Source organism: Capra hircus, chromosome 3 (genome assembly GCF_001704415.2).
Source record: "Capra hircus breed San Clemente chromosome 3, ASM170441v1, whole genome shotgun sequence".
NCBI lineage: Eukaryota > Metazoa > Chordata > Mammalia > Artiodactyla > Bovidae > Capra > Capra hircus.
The window spans coordinates 92,899,565-92,921,356 of NC_030810.1; the positions used below are offsets into that span (position 1 = coordinate 92,899,565).

General features: G+C 44.6%; 1 protein-coding gene across 2 annotated transcripts in view; it reads left to right on the forward strand.

Moving 5' to 3' along the window:
- VANGL1 (VANGL planar cell polarity protein 1) overlaps positions 1-12,610 on the forward strand; it is a 55,548-nt gene extending 42,938 nt beyond the window's left edge. For both annotated transcript variants that reach the window (XM_018045951.1, XM_018045953.1), the window contains 4 exons: positions 407-540; positions 1,985-2,117; positions 3,463-3,697; positions 8,386-12,610. In XM_018045951.1, coding sequence (XP_017901440.1) covers positions 407-540; positions 1,985-2,117; positions 3,463-3,697; positions 8,386-8,646 — 763 coding nt within the window. In that variant the 3' untranslated portion in view covers positions 8,647-12,610. The remainder of the gene's footprint in view (positions 1-406; positions 541-1,984; positions 2,118-3,462; positions 3,698-8,385) is intronic.

The window sequence follows — 21,792 nt, forward strand, 5'->3', positions numbered from 1 at the left end:
TTGTTCTTTCACTCAGTAGCTCTGAGGCCATCTGAAAGTCTCTTGACCTTTTGGTGGGTCCTTAGTATGCTCTTCTGTAAACTGGAAAAATGAGGATAGTTCTGTGTAGTCTAAACAAATCTAAATGAGCAGTTGTAACATTCCTTTCTCACCTGTTGGCTACATTTGATGTGGCTAATGATGTGGCCTGGGAGAAGACAGAATTCAGTGGACGATGGGGCTTAGTTTCGTCTTTAAATTTTCATCCTGGAGACAAAAGATGTGGTGAAACCCAGGAGCCTTCTGTATGAGGCTATCTTTGGTGTTTTATTATTTTACCTGACTCCAAAAGATTATTATTATTTTTTTTCACATAGGACCTTACTGGGAAAAAATAAACTGCATTAATTTTTTCTTCTTTTCTCAGTATCCAGCGAGCAGCATTAGTGGTTCTGGAAAATTACTATAAAGATTTCACCATCTATAACCCCAACCTTCTAACAGCCTCCAAATTCCGAGCAGCCAAGCACATGGCCGGGCTGAAAGTCTACAACGTAGATGGTATGTGCCTTGAAGTGATGTCTCTGGTGGGTGTGGGAGCAGGTGGGCAACTGCATAGATTAAATTATGTTCCATTTGGTTCTGTTCCTCTCACAGTTTGCCTTTATGGTAAATTCTCATGTCAGAACAATTTTTTCTTTTCCTCTCTTTTTCTTTTTCTTTTTTGCTGGCAAACGTATTTTTACAGAAATGTTGATTTACAGTCTACATGTGTGGGAGTTCCATTCCTCTTGAGATTTTATGAAAACTATGTGATGTAGTTTTTCTGCCTCCTGCTGTGAACATCATACATTGAAAGGTCATAGGAAAAGGCTGCTTTTCAAAATTTGGCTAAATTACCAGAAGATTCAGCTACCCTAATCTGTTAAGACTCTAACTCCCAGTTCAGGCATCTGGTGGAGGTTCTTACAGGCGTTTCTCAGTCCTGGCTGGGAGCTAGGGTTGAGTGGGTGGAGGGAGACCAGAGGCGAGGGTGGGCACATCAAAGCTGTGTTTCAGGCTATCAGATGGGTAAGTGCAAGAAACAGGACACCTTGGGTCAGGGCAAGAGCTTTGCAGCCTAGAAGAGGATCATGTTGTTAACAAGTCAAGTAATTTATAGGTGGTATCAGTTTGGGTGACAGTATCCTCCCTGGTTGCTGGTTTTTTATCCTTTTGGCTACATGAGATGTTCACTCTCTTGTGAATCCTAAAGGGTTGGTAAATTTCACCTGTGATCTGAAAACCTGGTGCAGAATCCCATTAGCCAGCCAAGCCATTAAGTAGATACTACCTAAGAAAGCATGCGATCTGCCTTGTCCTTCTGAAAAGTTCTGGCGATCCACGGTCGGGGCTATGAGACTGGGAGTTCTAGGTCTGTATTAATGAGCGTGACGTTTTGCAAGCCCCAGGCGTGGGTCTTTTCTGTGACTGCTGTGGTTACCATGGCACTCCAGCGGGAGCATGGGCATTGTCCCTGTGGGCATTGACTCTTCAGCAGGAGCATGCTCAGTGTCTCTGGGCGTTGACTTTTCTCTGTCCTTCTCTCCCCATCCCTTGCATTCTCTCCCATTGTCTCATCGCTGAAATGCATGTTCCAGCTGCTCTGATGGCCAAACTGGAACTTCCTGTGACAGATGGTAAATAACATCTTCAGCACACTCTGTTATTATGGGTCAGCATTTTAATTGTCAAGTGTTCTTCATCTCCTATGGAGTTTTTTCTTTTTTTTTTTTTCCATTTCCATTCATCAGATTGGGGTGTCAGGAGACTGCCTTCTTCTTGTGAACATTTTGAGCGTAGAGCAGGGGTCATGTTCATCTTTCTGGGAGGTTACCTTTGGGATTTGTATATGGGCTTCACAGGGCTTGGGCAGACGGTACTGACAGACTGTGGACTAGTTTTCTGCTGTTTCTCACCCCAAGGCATTAAAACTGTCCTTCCTCCACTGTCCTTTCCCCCAAAGGCCCCAGTAACAACGCCACTGGTCAGTCCCGGGCCATGATCGCCGCAGCTGCTCGGCGCAGGGACTCAAGTCACAACGAGTTGTATTATGAGGAGGCAGAACACGAGCGGCGGGTGAAGAAGCGGAGAGCAAGGTACACTGCCCAGCCCCTACACCAGCACCCCGACCAGACTTTCTTTTTGAATGTACACCGACTCTTTTTTTAAAATTTATTTTACTGAAACGTAGTTGATTTACAATGTCATGTTAATTTCTACTGTATAGCAAAGTGATTGTTATACATACATATACATTCTTTTTCGTATTTTCCCTGTTATGGTTTATCACGAGATTTTGAATATAGCTTCCTGTGCCATTCAATGGGACCTTGTTGTTTATACATCCTACATATAATGTGCATGCGTGTTAAGACGCTCCAGTCGTGTCTGACTCTGCGACCCTATGGACTTTTGCCCGCCAGGCTCCTCTGTCCATGGGATTCTCCAGGCCAGAATACTGGAGCGGGCTGCCATCCCCTCTTCCAGGGCATCTTCCCAAACCAAGGGATCAAACTGGGTCTCCTGCCTTGAGGCGGATTCTTTATCTTCTGAACCAACAGGGAAGTCCTCCTATATATAATAGTTTGCATCTAATCTCAAACTCCCCATCTGTCCCTCGTCTACCTCCCTCCTTCCCTCCCTTTTGGCAATCAAAAGTCTGTTCTCTTAAGACATTTTTTTTTAACCAGAATGAAATTTCAGTTTATAAACACAACCCCCTAGCATGCAAAAGCATCACCAGGAGGACTTGTTAAAACACAGGTCTCAGGTTCCGGCCCCACCCGCAGAGGTTACTTACTTTCCAGTAGGTCTAGAGTGGGGCCCACCCAAGAATTTACGTTTCTTAAAAATTCCCAACTGATGATGAAACTGCTGGCCTTCAGCCCACACTTTGACTGGCCCGCCCTCTATCCCCAGGCCCTTGCTGGTTTTCCAGAGCCGATCACTTTAGCTGAAGTGGACAAAGATGGTTTTCATCATACATGCTGCCTTCCTTCCTTGTTCCCTGGGGCTGCTGGTGTGGGCGGCCGGACGGAGAGGATACAGCTCTGGTTCTCCATAAAGCTGCCTCTGTACCATGAGCCACCCCTCAATGCATGCAGAGTCTTTTGTAGCCACAGTTTGAAGAGCCTTAAAACTCTTTGCATGTCACCCTTCGTTGTAGTGAGTCTCCCAAGCAAATAAGTGGCAGAATTGAGGTTAGGAGTCTCCGCAGTCCCATCCTTCTTCCTCCTCACCTGGGAGCCCCCATTCCGCGTATTACTTTTGCCTTTGTCTTCCTTTGCCCCTCCCTCACCTCCCTATTGTCTGGGGTGACACCTGAGGATGGGAGCCTTGGGCCAGCTGGCGGCCGGCTAGGAGTCCTCCTCCCACGTCCTGTGTGACTCTGTTCTCAAGCCCTGCACTGCTGTCCTGAGTACCATGTCTCATCGCCCCCAGGCTGGTGGTCGCAGTGGAGGAGGCCTTCATCCACATCCAGCGTCTCCAGGCTGAGGAGCAGCAGAAAGCCCCCGGGGAGGTGATGGACCCCAGGGAGGCTGCCCAAGCCATCTTCCCGTCCATGGCCCGGGCTCTGCAGAAGTACCTGCGCACCACTCGGCAGCAGAACTACCACAGCATGGAGAGCATTCTGCAGCACCTGGCCTTCTGCATCACCCACAGCATGACCCCGAAGGTGCGTCTTGGCGCCGAGCTTGCAAGTCCCATTTTAGGGTGTTGTCAGGAACGATAAAGGTTTCTCTAAAGCTCCCACTGATAAGGATTAATGTTTCTTGCTTATTTTATGTTATTTTGGTGCAGTTGGCTTTTTTTTTCCTTTTAAAAAAGATTATTAATTTTTTAGTTGAAGGATAATTGCTTTACAGAATTGTGTTGGTTTCTGCCAAACATCAGCATGAATCAGCCATAGGTATACATATGTCCCCTCCCTATTAAACCTCCCTCCCCATCCCACCCCTCTAGGTAGTTACAGAGTCCCTGTTTGAGTTCCCTGAGTCATAGAGCAAATTCCCATTGGCTGTCTATTTTACATATGGTAATATATGTTTTCATGCCTCCATACAGTTGTTTTTTGAATGGGCCTTTGAATTGAAGGCTTCAGGATTCAAGCAGAGGAAAGACTTTCACTTAAAGACAGCCCAGGTAGTAATTCAGGGTACTCTGTATATCCTGGGCCTGAGCTGATTTGTTCTAACCTGGCACCTCCATCAACTAGTGGGGAACCTTGGGCCAAGAGCTTAATGGCTCTGTGCCTCAGTTTCCTAGTCTGTAAGTTGGGGATAATACTAATGTCTACCTCATGGGGTTGTTGTGAGAACTAAAAGAGTTCATTCCTGTGAAGTGCTTAAAACAGCATCTGTCATAATGTAAGGACCAAATAAATAGCCATTATCATCAGGGGTGGAAACCATGCTCTGACTTGTTTGGCGTTTTGGCTGTTGGGAGGTTAGTTTTACTAAGTGATCTTCTGGGCCATTATGACATGATCACGCTTTAGGGGATGATGCAAAAATAGCCATGTGTCTAATAGACAGCTGTGGCCAAGGAGGCAGAATAAAGTGTTCAGCCAGTGACCTCTTCAGACGGAAGTGGATTCAGATCCTGACTCCACCACCTAATCGGTTTGTGACTTTGCCTAAGTTACTCTGCACTTGTTCCCTCTTTTATAAAATGGAGATAATAATAGTATCTACCTGATCGGATCATTGCATGAGAATCATATTAAATATGGCAACACGACATGTGAATTGTGGTAGAGAGTAAATGAGCTTGGCATATGGTTTGCATGTAACACTGTAGTGATATTATTGGTGTGAAGGCCTGTATTCATACATTGCCCTATACGTATAAACTGCTGGCTGCACTGTCACCCTTATCAAACCCTAGGAAACCAATATGGAGATATTCAGTAAGAAGCCATAACATTTTCCATATTCTTTGGTTCACTAATCCCCCTCCTAGGAAAAGGACTTAGCACAGTCAGCGATACACACTAATGTATATGTGGATTATTTTGCAAGATAATCTTTACTAGCTCCAAACTGGAAATAACTTAACAACAGAACAGTGGCTTACACGTTATGCTATATCTTAAAATGTGGAAGAATCTATTAGAATATTAAGTTACAAAAAGCAGAATGCAAAAATGTATGAACACGGTGGTTGCAAGTGAACACAGCATGTCTGCCTATGCAGAGGGATGGCTCATACCACGTGGAATGGAAGTGGTTATTTCCCTTTTTCCCCAAGAGTTTTAAGTTTACTGGCTGCTTTCTTTCTCACTTAAAAAAAAGTATATATACTTTTCCAAATTAAAACTAATAATCTTTATATAAAAATCCAAACATTAAAGAGAAGTATAATGTACGAAGCGAAGTTTTCATCCCTGCCACCTAGACAGTTCTTACTAATATAAAGAATGGGTTTATATTCTTTCAGGTGTGTGTGTGTGCTTAAAGCAGAAATGAACAAAAGAAACAAAAAAAGGAAATGGGAATCTCATCCCATATAGGTATAGCTTGGAAACTTGGTTTTTTCACTTAAAGCTGTCTTTCTCTGTCAGTACTTCCCCATGTCTTGTCATACAGATTTCCCTCATTCCCTTTAATAGCTGTGTCCTGTTCCACTGAATACCATGGTTTGTTTAACAGATGGCCTACTAATGCACATTCGGATTAAGATCTTTCCTTAGTCTAAACTAGGGGTTGGTGGTTTTTGTTAATCGAGTTTTATTGGGACACAACCACACCCTTTTGTTTACAGAGTATCTACCACTGCTTTCTCTCTCCTGCAGCTGAGTTTAGTTATGACAGTATGTGCCTTGCGAAGCCAAAAATGTTTACATTTAAAGGAAAGTTTGCCAGCCCCTCATCTAAACAATGTTGCAATGAATCTCTCTTTTTTTTACATATGTTTTCATTCATATATGCAAGTATTTCTGAGGGATCAATATCTAGTAGAGGAATAGCTGGATCAAAGGTACAGATCTTGCCAAATTATCCTTCTAAGGGGTATTACTGTTTTATATTTCTGCCTATAGAATATGAGACTGTTTATTTGTTTATTTCCCCACACACACACTTGACAGCATTGGGTGTTATAATTCTTTTTCAATCGTGCTCATCTAAGATGAGCTTCCCAGGTGGTGCTAGTGGTAAAGAACCCACCTGCCGATGCAGGAGACGTAAGAGATGCGGGTTTGATCCCTGGGTTGGGAAGATCCTCTGGAGGAGGGCATGGCAACCCACTCCAGTATTCTTGCTTGGAGAATCCCATGGACAGTGGAGCCTGACAGGCTACAGTCCATAGGGTTGCAAAGAATCAGACACAACTGAAGTGACTTAGCATGCATGCATCTAAGAGGAGGGAAACATACTGTTTTTCTATTTGAATTCATATTTCTTTAACTATGGGCTTCCCTGGTGGCTAAGATGGTAAAGAATCTGCCTGCAACGCAGAAGACCTGGGTTTGATCCCTGGATCGGAAAGATCCCCTGGAGAAGGACATGGCAATCCACTCCAGTGTTCTTGCCTGGAGAATCCCATGGACAGAGGAGCCTAGCGGGTTACAGTCCGTGGGGTCGCAAAGAGTCAGACACAACTGAGCAACTAAGACTTTCACTTTTCTTTAACTATTAATGTGGTAGAGTATCTTTGCATATCTTATTTCTATTTTTATAAGTTATCTTCTTAGTTTCATTTCTCTAACTGATTCTTTTCCTTATGATTCATAAAAGCTTTTTTTTTTTTGGCCGTGCTGCACAGCCTGTGGGATCTTAGTTTTCCAACCAGGGATTGAACCAGGGGCGGGCAGTGAAAGCACCACATCCCAACCACTGGACTGCTGGGGAATTCCCATGTAAGAGCCAATTTTATGCGAGTGTGTGTTATAGTAGAAGCACAGCTCTCCTTTCTGCCTCAGAATATACACTTACAGGTAGAAATATTGTATCTGGCAGCAGTAAGGTATGGATGAAGAGGACCGGAGTGATGCATCCTATTATTTTCTATCTATATCCCTGGTTTGTTCATTTTTCTTTCTCACAGCTAAAGCGATATATTTATTGATGTAATACACATCAGTTGAGCCTCCAGCATATGCCAGACACATGGGAAATTCATATTGAAAAAATAATTCCTGCCCTCCAGGAGAGGATAGTTTAGTGTGGGGCTCAGACAAGCAGTCAGCAGTAATTGTTCAGAAAGTAGACTGTCACATGGGAGTCATGCCCATGATTATAGGCACACACAGGAGGACACGTTCACCTCTCTGAGGGGCTCAGCGAGCAGATTGAGAAAATTTAAAGAGCCAGGAGGAATTTTCCAAAGGACGGCATTCAGCAGGAGGAATGGCACATGTCAAGGAGAGTATCCCACCCGTGGAACTCAGGACTCCTGGAGCCTCGGGCTTGGGTCGGGGAGGTGGATGTGGGACCTGGCCAGCCCTTGGATTACCATGTACATGAGTGAGTGAAGTCGCTCAGTCATGTCCGACTCTTTGCGACCCCATGGACTGTAGCCTAACCAGTTCCTCTGTCCATGAGATTTTCCAGGCAAGAATACTGGAGTGGGTTGCCATTTCCTTCTCCAGGAGCTCTTCCCAACCCAGGGATTGAACCCAGGTCTCCTGCTTTGTAGGCAGACGCTTTACCATCTGAGCCACCAGGGAAGATCACTTGAGTTTACCCAAGGATATTTTCACTGAATGCTCCCACCCCCTTCTCCCTGTCAGATGTGCATCTGATTCCAGTACTGCCTAAGACACCTTCGTCAAATAACCATCCTTCTTTTGCACTGTGAGATGGTTCAGGTTAGCCACCCTGTCCTCATAGCCGTTCTGTGCATTACTGCTGCCATCTGCTCCACTCACAGAGAGGTTAGACAGCTTGTCCAAAGGCACATAGCAGTGAATGCAGAGCACGCATTTTTGTGTGAGCAGGTACATCCCTGTATTTCTTCCAGTCACATTGCCAGAATGCTTCTCCGTGGCACTTGCCCCGAGGAGCTCTCAGGATGGGAGGAGACCAACCTATGAACAGGTACAGGCCGAGGCATATGCCATGGGGCCTGGGCCCTTGGATGGGGCTGGTGTCTCAGCCACGGCTTACGTGGGTACCAGCCACCCCGCCTTCCTCGCCCTTGTGCTTACCACTGTCTGCACACTCTGGCTGGAGAGTGAGGAAGTCAGGAAGCCTTCTCTCCCCAGCAAAGGACTCTGTTGTGCAGGTCTGATGGAATTGGTATATGATCAGCCAGGCTGTCCTGGTTTGTTGGGAGGATGTTTTTTCCCCCATGCCTGGGAGCCTGGCAGCGCCACCTGGAGTGGGCATTCCCTCCCTAACAGCATCTCTGCTGTCCTTACAGGCCTTCCTCGAACGGTACCTCAGCGCCGGCCCCACACTGCAGTACGACCGGGAGCGCTGGCTCTCCACGCAGTGGCGGCTCGTCAGCGACGAGGCTGTGACCAACGGGCTGCGGGATGGACTCGTTTTTGTCCTTAAATGCTTGGACTTCAGCCTCGTTGTCAATGTGAAGAAAATTCCGTTCATCATGCTCTCGGAAGAGTTCATAGACCCCAAATCTCACAAATTTGTCCTTCGCTTGCAGTCTGAGACGTCAGTTTAAAAGTTCTATATTTGTGGTTTTATTAAAAAAAGAAAGAATATATAGAGAGATATATATGTATACCAGAGGGGCATCTTTGTTTTTATTATTCTTCATGGCTGACTGAGCTGGCACATGAGAAACCAGGGTCCTTTGACCATCTGCACTTTATTTGGAAGGAAGCAGAAGATGGCCATCCTGGAAGAAAGTGACTGGTGACATCTGACTTGGGGATGGGCCATCTCCAGAAGCGGTTCCCTGGCGTTTTCTGTGACAGCTGCAAACCAAAGCAGAGCTGGAGGTTCTTAGGAACCTTGCCTTACGACTCGCCCCTGCCTCTCGTCCAGCACCCGGCCCTGCCCTGGCTCCTGGCCGTCCTACTCCTGGGCCTGCAGGGCACACATCTTCGTCCTGTTTCCGGGAACCCGACAGGACCTGTCCACACGTGTTTGTGTATGCAGACGTCCAGCACCACAGGAGCCATGGGCTGTTCATGAAATGCCTGCCTTCGTCTCCGTTCTCTGTTGCCTTAGGTTCTGCGGAGAAGGATCAGAATGACAGATGTGCACTGTCAGTTTACAGCTCTTTATGATTTTTTTTTTTTCCCAAAGAGAGAATTTGCCTGCCCTAGTTCTGACCTGCTTGCCTACCAGCTTGAGCAGGTAGCCCTTTCTTAACCCTATGATGGCCCACTTGTCCCCTCTCCATCCTGGCCGGCAGGCCTGGCCAGGAGCCCAGTCTCCAGAGCCACAGAGGACCTGGGTGTTCGTGTGTGCCCTTGGGCTCCATGCAGAAGCTCGGCTCCGCCCCATGGATTGTTTGTTTGTGTAGGAAAGGGTGGTGTGCCCACCAGGTAGGTCCCAGGGAGAGCATTCCTGCTAGGATGTTCCCTTTAGGCTGCAGCGGGAGCCCCTCCCCTCCTGATCTTCCTCCAGCTGCTCCACACCCACCAGGGAGAGACCCACACTGTGACTTAGGCTGGCACATTCGGCTCGGAGCCTCTATTTCCCAGGAGATATGTCCTCACACAGCTCCATAGCAAGCTGCCTTGCCAAGGGACAGCTGCAGCGTCCAGTCCCTGACTTCCGACCACCGTCACTGTGTGCTCATCGCCTCTGCCCCTTACTACCCGGGAAGGGGCTGATTTAGGCCCTGGTGCTAAATTACTTGTCGTTGGTAGTCAAGTGTGGAGAGGGAATAGGCAGGATCCAGCATTCGGGGAAAGGAAAGTAGGGGGACGATCTTAGGGTTCAAACGATGCCTGCCTGGTCTGTTCTTAGATACAGCTGGTTTCTGGGGGCTTTCCCAGGCCTGGGGGGCAGCTGGGCCATATTCTAGGAGGAGGCACCCTGAGGCAGAGCCCTGCAGCAGTCTTCAGTTCCTCCACCTACCTTCCGGTATCCACAACAGACTTTTGCCAAATATTCACTCTTGCTTTTCCCTGGTGGTCAGGCTAACCGGTCACCTTTCATTAGCCAAGGGAAACACTGTCCAATGCTCTTTTCATATGTGTTCCCATGTATTCTGACTGGTTTATGCATTCCAGGAGGGGTGCAGTGTTTGTTATTATTGTCTTAAAGCAAACTTGGCTTTGGCTGTTTGTCACACACCTGTACCTGAAAAAGTAAACAGCCGTCTTGAATCCACAGCCTTCAGGTCAGAAAGAAGATGTGTTAGAAAAGGAGGAAAAGCTGGTCGGTATGGAGCTGGCCCCAAGATGGACTATTTAATTGCATGGTTTTGGTTTATGGAAAACACTTGCCATGTAACCATGGTGCTTTTGTTCTTCTTAGTTTTGCCTTTAGGTCCCCTTCAAACTGGACATTCCTTGTGATGATGTCTTTCTCAGGAATCTGTTTTGGGAGACTGGGCAAGGGATGGTGAATGTACAATGAGGCTTTGGTGACATAAAGGTTATACTGTCTCAGACTAGACGTATCAGAGGCTGCTGCATCAGGAACCTAGCAATAGAAGTGCCATACATGTATATTGACATGGTTAATAATGACACTATCCATCAGCATTCCATAAAACTGCTTCCAACCCTGTCTTCAATTACCAGTCCAGAAGGGGTTAAGTTGGAGTCATGGTTTGGGTACTTGCCTTCCCAGCAGGGTGAAGAAAGGTTTAAATTAAGGAATTTTTTTTCCTCTCTCCACCCCTTTCTCTCTCTGCCAGTCTTTGCATAGGAGAATGTCAGACTTTCTGAAATTACTGTTTCTGTTTTAAATTGAGTATTGATTTTTTTTTTTAATGCTGACTTTGTATTGAGTCCTTTTTGAAAGAACAACATAATAAAATGCAGGATCTTTGTATCAAGCCGTTGCACTTGCAAACTCTTAATAGCTTGAGTTACTGGTGCAGTGGGAACAATGTAGATGCCATTTAAAAATTTTTAAGTTTTCAGAAAAACTGTATCACACAGTTGAACACAGTGCATTTCTGTTTCAGTCCTTGGAGCCAATCGACTATACTTTTTAAAAGGGGTAAACTGTGCTAGTAGAGTGAGATAAATCTGCACTGAGGGAGACAGGATTTTTTTGCCTTAAATGTTTATAGATTTTCTATAGTGAACCTAAGTTATTAAAATGTGAACATTAAGCAGTGAGTAGAAAAACTTAATGAGGACTGTGTGTCTGAGGTCGCTCTCTTCCCTCCTGATGTTTTAACCAGTAGATATCTAATTTCTGTTTTTAAGTGGGTACTTTTGAAGATAGTGCCAACTTTTAATTGTCCATGAACTGAACATTAAAGTTTGCATTCTTAGAGCTGGAAGGGATTTTTAGGTTTTGTGATTGATTCATTCTTTGCATCATCAGCTAAGTCAAAGCCTGTAATACTTTTGCTAAAGTTTATAAAGTAAGCCCCAGAGAAAGTGCTTGCCCAGTTTTATTGTCCAACTATCATCATCTCCCTCTCTCTCCTTTTCAAATCTGTGGACAGGACAAATTCTGTGCAGCCAGTGGATAGAGGAGGTGGCCCTAGTACGTGTGTGTGTCGTGCTGCGGCTCATTGCCAGAGCTCGGACCTCCTTTGCTGTGGGGAGATCGTGGCTGTGTGGGTGTACGTCCAGTGCGGGAGATGTGCCCCTCTGCTCACCGTAGGTGGTGGTAGCTGAGTGCTCTCATTCTCTTGTCTCCTGGTTCCTTTACAGCCGCCTGTATTTGGATGAGGCTGTAACCCTGGAAAGCCATAAGCCTATTAGGTTGACAGAAACTGACGACCCGCCCCTGGGAGAGTGCCTGTTGCAGTCGCTCAGTGAAATCGGCAAAATCGAGTCCTTGGTTACCCTCATCTGTGGGAACCCTGCTGTGTAAGGCTGCTTACACAGGGATGCATAGTTGTTTGTGGCTGCGTGTTGCAATATATGTGAGCATTTCTGTTGAGTGTAACTCCCAGATGGACGGCATGTTTATGTTAGCCATCTGATCATCTGTGCTATCTGTAGCAAGACTGGTGTGTATCTCAGCAAATAACTTGTGGATGGGTTTATATGGATGAGTGTGTGAAAGTCCGTGTGTTTCTACATAGGCCCTGTGTTTGAGAGATTTCCTAACAACACCCATCTTCTGGGAGGTTACTCTGAAGCCAGTTACTTCTCCTTCCCTCCCTTCGCTCCTTTGCCTCAGTTACACTGGCTTCTCCCCAGGAGTAAATGACTTTAGCATAGTGAGGTCTTCTAGAGCACCGCTGCCCTCCAGGCAAGTCCATTAGGCTCTTCCTTGCCTCTGGACCCTGAAAACAGAAAGGAAGAAAGGTCCAGCTCCATGATAAGCAACTGCTCCAACTTCACTACCCTGGAAGCCTTAACGTAGATTTCTTTATCTAACTTAAAAATTGAACTTCATTTAAAAAAAGTTTATGACTAAAACCACAGAAATGGTGCCATAATATTTAAATAGTCCAGCAGAGACCCTGCAGTTGTTAAGTGATGTATTTCTAGGTAGGGTTTGTACTTTATAGATCTTGTTTTACCAAAAAAAAACACACAAAAAAACACTACCATGAATTTACTACTGTGTAACCTTATGGTCATAATCCATTGTAAATGAAAAGTGAGTTGTTTTCCTAAGCCCATAGCACAGTGTTTGAATGGTAGTCAGTGTGGTAGTTGTATCAGGGACCATAGACACTACATTAAGTGATAGTGAAGTTGCTCAGTCATGTCCGACTCTTTGCGACCCCATGGACTGTAGCCTACCAGGCTCCTCTGCCCATGGGATTTTCCAGGCAATAGTACTGGAGTGGATTGCCATTTCCTTCTCCAGGGGATCTTCCCGACCCAGGGATCGAACCCAGGTCTCCTGCATTGTACACAGATGCTTTACCGTGTAAGCCACCAGGGAAGTCCAGACACTACATTATTGAGCTTTAATTAAATGGATGCCCAGAAAGTTAGATTTTGGATCACATTTTTGACAAAACATATTTGGGTCAGAGAAGGAAGAGAAGGGTAATAGGCTGTGTTTATCAGCTATTGTTATGTTAGATGCTGAACTCTATTGTGAATTCCTTTAAATCAGGGGTTATCTCAATTTTACAGGTGAGAACAAGAATGATCAGAGAGAGAAGAACGTGCCTAAAATCTCACAGCTAATAATGAAATTTCACATCTAATGTTTGACTCCAGTCCCTTGGTCAGTGTACCTTGAGGTATTACCTATATAATTTGGCATTTTCTGGATGTGGAGGAGAGAGAACCATAGGACACTTAACCTTGAATCAGAACCCGGGGAGGGGGTTCATTGGAGGTGGAAGCACTTCTCTTTGACTTTGGATTTGTACCCAGACTTTGGCTCCAAGGAAAGCTGCCCTGTGGCACTGGCAGATTTCCCCAGGGCTTTTGATGGAAAGAAGTTGAAAACTCCCCTTCCTCTAGGAAAACCAGCCCTGCCAGTGCCGCGCTTGCTGTAGAGCTTGGGTGCTGTTGTTCCTGGCAGTCACCTTTGTTTTTGCCCCTCCCACCCTCCCACTCCCACCCTGCTGGCTTGGGGACGTGTTCTGGGGCTGACCTGGCCTCCTCCTGACCTGAGGAGGCCTCTTCCTGGTGCTTTGTCAACATTGTGCCCCAACAGCAGCCCCCCACCCCACCCCACCCCCTGTTGAGATGGGGAAGGGACTGCCTACAGCTCCAGCTGAGGGAGGTTTGCGACTGGAGCCCCTGGCCTCCATGCCTGACTTCCTCGTTCTCAGCAAGCACTTCCATCGCACTATTTTCCCCCACATTTGTCCTCAAGAGTTTTAATCAAGAGACCTAAACCAGGGCTCTGAACATACTGTTTGCCTCTCTTCCACTGTCTTGAGGTTTCTATTGCGCATAAACTACCTTCTTCTTGCCTGCTGTTTGCTCTCAGTGGAGGATAGGAAGGGAAAGATGACACGCCTCTCAGCTTTGCTATTAGGTTGACTCAAAAGTTTGCTCAGATTTTGCCATAAGAGGGTATGGAAAAACCCAAAGGAACTTTTTGACCAACCCAACACTTCCTAGGAAAGAGCACGACACATTTTCAAAGGGTAGGTAGAAAGTGTAAAACTACTGACTAAAAGATTTTAGTACTCTGTGTCCCTTTTAACCAGGCCTGCCCCGTTTCTCCTTAGATAACCCAATTTGTTTTGTATCACCTGAAACAGAAACCTCTTCAGTGAGTTGTTTTAGAGCACCCCAGCACAACTGCAGCTTTCTGATACCTGAAGCAGCAAAATCAAATGTTACTCCCAGTATGGCACCGGGAATCTACAATTGATATGTCTCTCAGCTTGAAAACATCAGTGTTTTGTCCTTGTTTTGATGGGATAAAAACACTCTTAAGCCCTGGGGACAAACGTGACCAACCCCCAGGCTTTTATCTTGAGTGTCTTTGGCACTTCTTTTGGCACTGAAATAATGTTTGGATAAAAATAGTTGAATATACAGTGTCTGGTTTTATATTTGCTTGTACTTATCTAGGTTTTCCCTTGTAGACATGAACTTTCACTCTGAAGGAGGTCATCCTTTAGGAGTAATTAAACCCCCGAAAGCCCTCACCTTGGGAAAGCTTCATATCTAGGGACCAGAGACTGTTGCTCAGGGAATTAGTAATAGGACCTGGACATCTGATCTGTCTAGTTCAATTCATGTTATAGGGAACTTAGTTACACATCATCACCATTCCAGGGGTCAGGTGCAAAGAAGTGGCTGACACTTTTCATTTGCCAGTGCCCCACAGTTATAGAAATAATAAGAGTATTCATCTAGCATTGATTATTGTTCTAAAAAAAAAAATCCAAAGTGTGCTAATAATTCCTTATTGTTAATGGGTTCACAGTAGGCTTTAGCTAAATAGCAAACTCTTCTGGGACTCCTAAATTATGACATAATTAACAAAATTTGATTTTCAAGAAGTTGTGTATGACAACTATTGCCTGGCATACAGGACACCAGCCTAGATGAGGGCAGGGGTGGATACAGGCTCACTGGAGTGGTGGATTAACTCATGTTGTCATGACCACTTCTTCAAGAAAGACGCTAGGGAGAAGACCAGAGACTGGGACCAGGTCTTACTCAAGGGAAATTTATTTAACAATCACTTTTGTGCTGAAAGAACTTTACATTTCTGGATTTAGAATCCAGTATCAGTCCAGCAAGTTCAAGTAAGGAAACCATCTGTCTCTATCTGATGGAGCCATAACTGTGCAGAGATGTGGCCAGGGGTCTTTTGTGTTCTCTCTTATTAGTTGATACTGCACTTTGTAACCAGGAGGGGCAGTTTGGCTGGTTAGCAAAGTCCCCAGTCACCAGATAGGTATGACAAAGTCTGAGTGTGACCTCTTGCATAAACTGGGTGGTGGGCTTTATTGAGACGTTTCAAATATGTGAATGAATGAATTACATACCAGCAACCATCTGCCCAAATACATTTATATACATTTATAAAGTGTACCCTGTGAAGCCTCTTCTCACTATAACATCAGTAACAAAGTTCGAGTCTATGAGGGGCATGGTGTACCTGGTATCCAAGTTATTTTGTTCTTTTGGGTCTCCAGTTCCAATGAACTGTAAAACATTTTACATGTTACATTTTTTATACTGTAAAAGTTGGAAAATAAACTGAAATCCCAAATTACATTTTGTGACTTTTTTTATGTGATTACTTCAATCTAAAAAGTTTACTTGTTGAGATATAGTTGATTTATAATGTTGTGTTTATTTCAGGTGTATAGCAAAATGATTCAGTTTTACATACCTACATATATATTTTTTCAGGTTCTTTCCCCTTATAGGTTATTACAAAATATTGAGTATAATTTCCCGTGCTGCACAGTAGGTCCTTGTTTTATATATAATAATGTATATATGTTAATCTCAAACTCCTAATTTATCCCTCACCCGGCACGACTGAAGTGACTGAGCAGCAGCAGCAGCAGCTACTTGCTCTTTGGTAATCTTAATTTTGTTTTCTACTTTTTTAGGGAACATTTTTACTCTTGACATAATTTTGATACCCTTTTAAATATAACCTATCAAGTTTCTCTGAAAACCAAGACAATGTAATGACAGATTGAATGGGAAAGTGGAATTGTCATTGTATTTTATGGTCAAGAGAATGTTTTAAATGAATAAAGTACTGAAAATTAAATTCTTAGGTTCTAAAACTTGGAGGTGAAACAGACTTTTGAGTAAACCAGCAAGTGAAAAAAGATCTTCAAGTCAGGTAAGGAGGGAGGAAAATGTCAGACCCTGGATTTGTGAGAAAGGTGAATGTTAGATTGTTTTTGTGAGTGGCTTGCTAATTGAGTTGAAATTATTGGCTTATTTTCAGTAGGTCTGCTTAAAGGGAACTTGATTATTTGACAAAGAGGTATTGGAGCTTGCCTTCTGCTACACTCAGCTATCCTTAGTACTGAGGACCTGTAGCACACAATAAAATTCTTACCTGTTCCATGGACAAAGATCAGACTAAGCAATTGATGTGAAGATATTCATTGTATAGATTATTGATAAACTCTGTCTCTCTGTGCCATCAGCTAAGATGGACACAATTTACACCTACACAAGCAAAACCTACTCAAGAAAAGATTGAAAGTGTGTAACAAACATAAAGCAAAGACTCTTTTTCTTTCATTGCCCGTGATAAAGATAACAAAATTTTGGAATAGTTTTGAGGATGTTAGGTGACAAGCCATAAGATTATGGAAGTGGAGAAAGGATTATCAGGATGGGACCAGCTGCAGCCACTGCAAGCTTTCCCAGTACCAGAGACAAGGTCCACCAGTAGTGTGTGGGTCTGCGAGTATCCCTGCACCAGAGAGACTCGGTAATGCCCTATCTGTGTTGTGTAGCATCTTCTAGTTATACAAGCTAATGTTGACATGGAAAATCAAAACCATGTTTAGGTTCTCTGTATTTACACCTGAATGTGTTTCTGCAGTTCTGAGAATTCATCTGGTTTTAGACAAAATGATGATGCATTTGTAGAACTGACATGGGGGCTTTAAACATTTTTCCTTTTCTAGCTCCTTGCTCAGCTCTCCCGTCTTACCCACTCAGTTTTGCCTCCTGTGATCTGCATGTGATAATCAGTTTTCAGGGTCCATTGACTGAATATTGCAATGGGTGAATGAATGAATGGGAACATGGCACACACTCAATGCTAAGACTACTGGGTGTAACCTAATCATTTGACTATTTTAAGGGGAATTATTGGCATTTTGTGGGGCTCTAGGGCTGACGTTAAGAATTCTAGTCATCATTGCTCTAAAGAGTCCAGATTGATACAATACCAAGTTAACTTGAAAGAGGTCTTTAATTAGTCTCCCTACCATTTGGGTCTGTGTATTAAAATAAATGCATTTGACATTTAGGTGGCTGTGGTTATCCCATTTTCAGAGAATGGAGCCTGGGACTTCTGCTGTCCTGGGACACTGCTTTGATTCCCACCATGATGAGTATATTCCTGGGAGACTTTGCTAACCCAAGGGAAGAGAATATCCCCCATTGGAAATCTTACTGAGCCAAGGAGATAGTGTTCCTATTCAGCAGTTGGCTAACCTAAGCAAATCTGAACAGATGACACTGTTGCCAAAAACTTGGAATGAGACTGACTTTCAAGAATCACTAGCACATTCTTAATGGTACTAATAGCTGTTAAATTAGCTTTGTATAGGGTTCAGCAGAGTATTTAGTCAAACACGATTTATTAAGTACCAAACAGAACTTAGACCCTGAGGTTAGAACAGAATCAGCCAAAATCTCCCTAAGGTCACTCTCAGACTGAGGTGGGGGGTGCGGCAGGAAGAGGCAGGATCTGCAAAAGACCACCACAGGGTGCTGTGAGGACTAAGCAGAGGATACGGCTAGTTTGCCTGGGACATGACTGGAGAAGTCATAGAGCGTATCTCTATGGGAGTTTGCTAGGCAGGCACAGATGGGAAAGGACATGCATTCTGGTAGATGGAACATGAGCCAAGGCTTGGAGGTGTTAAACAGCCAAGCAGCTTTGGCCAGTTTCTGAGAGTAGCCGTTTAGTCACTAAGTCCTGTCCAACTCTTTGCGACCCCCATAGATTGCAGCATGCCAGACTTCCCTGTCCTTGACTATCTCCTGGAGTTTGCTCAAACTCACATCCAGAGTAGAGGGGTAGACAGTTGGGAGGTGCCATGAGAAGTGAGGCTGGGTAAGATCAACAAGAGACAGTTTGCATAGACTTCCATGTCCTACAAAGGAAATTGGTTTTAACCCCAAGACAAGGCTAGTCCTGACTCCTCAGTTCACTGGCAGTGGTACTGACCTGACTTCTGCTGAAGTAACAGCTGGATGTTATCATCTTAATGAGGCGTTTGGATGCCATCATTCCAAGACGGAACTCCATGTTTGCAGCAGCAGTCACCCCAGCAAGACCAGTGCTCTTCCCATCCCTGAGCCCAGATATCACCAGCATCAGCTCTACTCAGACTTTGTTTTTCTCTTGTGGAGGAGAGACTCTTCAAGGAGTTTTAATTTTATAGGTGCTACCTCATTTTTTCCTCCCCAACCTCATGCCCCACAGCCTAGACTGCACAACTGGCCATCAGACAACTTTCTGATCAATAGTTGCTCTTTGTCCTTTTAATCTTTAAAAACAAAATGTTTAAACATTTGTTGGGAATAGAACACCACTTTCCTGATGACTGAGAGGGTAAAGAATCCACCTGCAATGCAGGACACACAAGAGACATGGGTTTGATCCCTGGGTTGGAAAGATTCCCTGGAGAAGGAAATGGCAATTCATTCCAGTATTCTTGCCTGGGAAATCCCATGGACAGAGGAGGCTGGCAGGCTACAGACCACAGGATCACAAAGAGTCAGACATGACTGAGCAATTAAAGCACGATGAAGAATTTTAAGCATGTATGTGACACGATCAGTTTTTCATTTTCAAAAAACCCCTTGATTGCATTGTGCAGGACTGGCGATGGGAGGGCAGTCAGAACCTTGCTGTCACCCAGCTGAGACTGTAAAGCCGTAATTATACAGTAAGAGCAGGTGAAGGGACGAGGACAGGTCTTGCTTCCTGTCAGATGTGGGAATAGGAGACAGCGAAATGGCTCTAAGATTTCTGGCTGGGAGATTGTCGGAGGGCGATACCTCTTCCCCGTTCCTGTGCTTCTGTGAAGGGCTTTCCCCAAACACTGCTGGCCCTTTGCCCAGCCCTCATTCCTGTACTGAGATGGAGTGAGTTACCTGGTTCGCAGGTGGCAGCCATTTGTCCGTGTTTTTTAGGATGAAGTTAATGTGTGTGTTGGGGGAAGGATCCAGTCCATTTCTCCTGCCTCTCCATCCATGACCCCTGACGGCAATGTCCTCTCTGCACACTTGATTCCCTCGGATGACTTGAACTTGGAGGCAGGAAACTGGGAAGCCCATTTCCCTAATCTTTAGTCTCCAAATTACTGCTTCTCTGTAATCAGGGTGGTATTCTGCCGACTTTTGGCCTAATTTCTCAGTTGGTTCAGATCTCAGGAAAAGAAAGCTACTTTTTTATTTTTTTGACTGTGCTGGGATATAGTTGAGGCATACAGGATCTGGTTCTCTGACCAGGGATAGAACCCAGGCTCCCTGCATTGGGAGCTCAGAGTCTTAGCCACTGGACCACCAGGGAAGTCTCAAGAGAGCTACTTTTTAAGGGCATCCCCTTAAAGCCCCCAAAATGTTGGTCTGAGGTGATGCTGTCCAGGGAAAATGGCTGGAGCCAGGGGCTTGGAACTCAGAAGCAGCCTGGCTAGAGACAGGTGGTGTTGGATGCTGTGGGCTGGGTGAGATGACTCGGGGAGTGGGAAGAGCAGCAGGAAGAGCAGCGGGCAGTGTTGGCTTGCATTTGTCCCCAGCAGAGGGTCAGGCCCGGGTCTGGAGATGGTATATCAGTAGGTCTGGGCTGGTGACAGTCATCTGTGTTTTCTAAAACTCAGACATGATTCTGACCCTGAGCAGACTTGAGGAGACCTGGTGAGAGTGAGAAGTGCGAGGACAGGCCACGAGACCCGCCGGCACTTGAGGGGGTATCAACCGGGGAGTGTTGATCCAAAGCTATTTGATAATAACCTCTGACTGGTCACCTCATTGATAGAATGGGCTTCTTGGGGGGGTACAAGCTAGGGCCTAGACAGTACACAACCTTATTACAGAAAAGACACACTCATTTCAGTTATGAGATGATATTCTAAACAGATACATGTAAATGTTCATTCTTGATAACACGATATTTGTTTGTTTTTTGCTTTCCTAGCAGAATGGTCAGATCACACAGTTCTCATTAGGCAACATTACTAGCACTGCAAATTGATTACTTGCTTCCACAATGAAAGGGAGAAAGACATCTTGGCTTAAATGGCAAAAAGGATTAAAAGAAATTCCCTTGAGTCCATCTTGGGACACCATCTGAGTAACGGAAATGGAATCTTTAGATTGCTTAATTTAAAGAATTAAATTTAGTTTAAATCTTTAAGTATGAAAATGGGGTTATGTTTACATTCCTTTTAAGTATTTGTGTGACTCTGGGAAAATTACTTGAAGCCTCTGTGCCTCATTCAGTTTTCCCATCTAAAATGGGAAAAATAAAAAAAACTCATATAAGATCTTTTTAAGGATTAAATGGGGTTGTACATTAAAAGCATATAGCATAGTGCTCTGAGCACATACCAAATATTCAATAAATAGCTGAAAAAGTTTTAGACAAATAACACAACAGTGCTACTACTTACAGATAGTACTAGCTTAACACCCAGTGCTTCTAAAATAGGAGCAGCCTGGCATGATTTAAACTTAATGCATATTATTAGTCAGGGCTCTGAGAAACAGGGAATTTTCCTGGGTTGGGAAATAAACCACTCTGATGACAGAACACATTTCTTGGCTATTTGAAAGATTAGCTTCAAAGATCACTTTATACATTCACCTCTCCCAGAGCTTATTTGAGTCTCTCTGGATGGCTACATAGCCCAGCTTGGGAAGTGTCTGCCTTGCTTTGTGAGGCAGAGAGAAAAATAAGGAGGCCTTGGAAGCACTGTGATCCAACAGAGCTGATAATCATTCACCCATCACTTCAATAAATGAGTGTCTGCATCGTGCTAAGCAAAGAGCTAAGCGTTGGGGATACAATGGTAAATAAATCTCTTGTCTTCAAGGAGCCTACGTAGGATTTAATGAAAGAACAGACATGCAAATATGTGTTACACTTTAAATGATAAGTGCCAGGATGTGGGGTAGGTACACCAAGCCATGGGCACAGAGGGGAAGGGCTCCCCTTCAGACCACCCAGGCAATTGGACAGATGCTGATATTAATCATTTGAACTGGGACTTCATGAAGGGGAGGACAAGTTAAAGGGAGAGGGTAACGAGTTTTGGTCTTGTGATGTTGTTTGAAGCACTTGTACAACATCCAAACCCAGATGTCCAGCAGCAGCCGAATGAGTGAGTCTAAAACCAAGGAGAGAGGTCAAGGTTAGAGACCCAGACTTGGAAGTTATTAGCTGATGGGCATGGATGATAAGCTATCTTGGAAGAATGTTAGAGCTGAGAGATACCGTGGAAGACTGACATTTAAAGGTAGGCAAAGGAAGAGAGAGGAGAAAGGAAAACTAAGAAGGAGTAGAGAGGAGAGAATGAGCAGAAAAACAAAAAAATCAAGAGAGGATTTTCAAGATAGTCTGA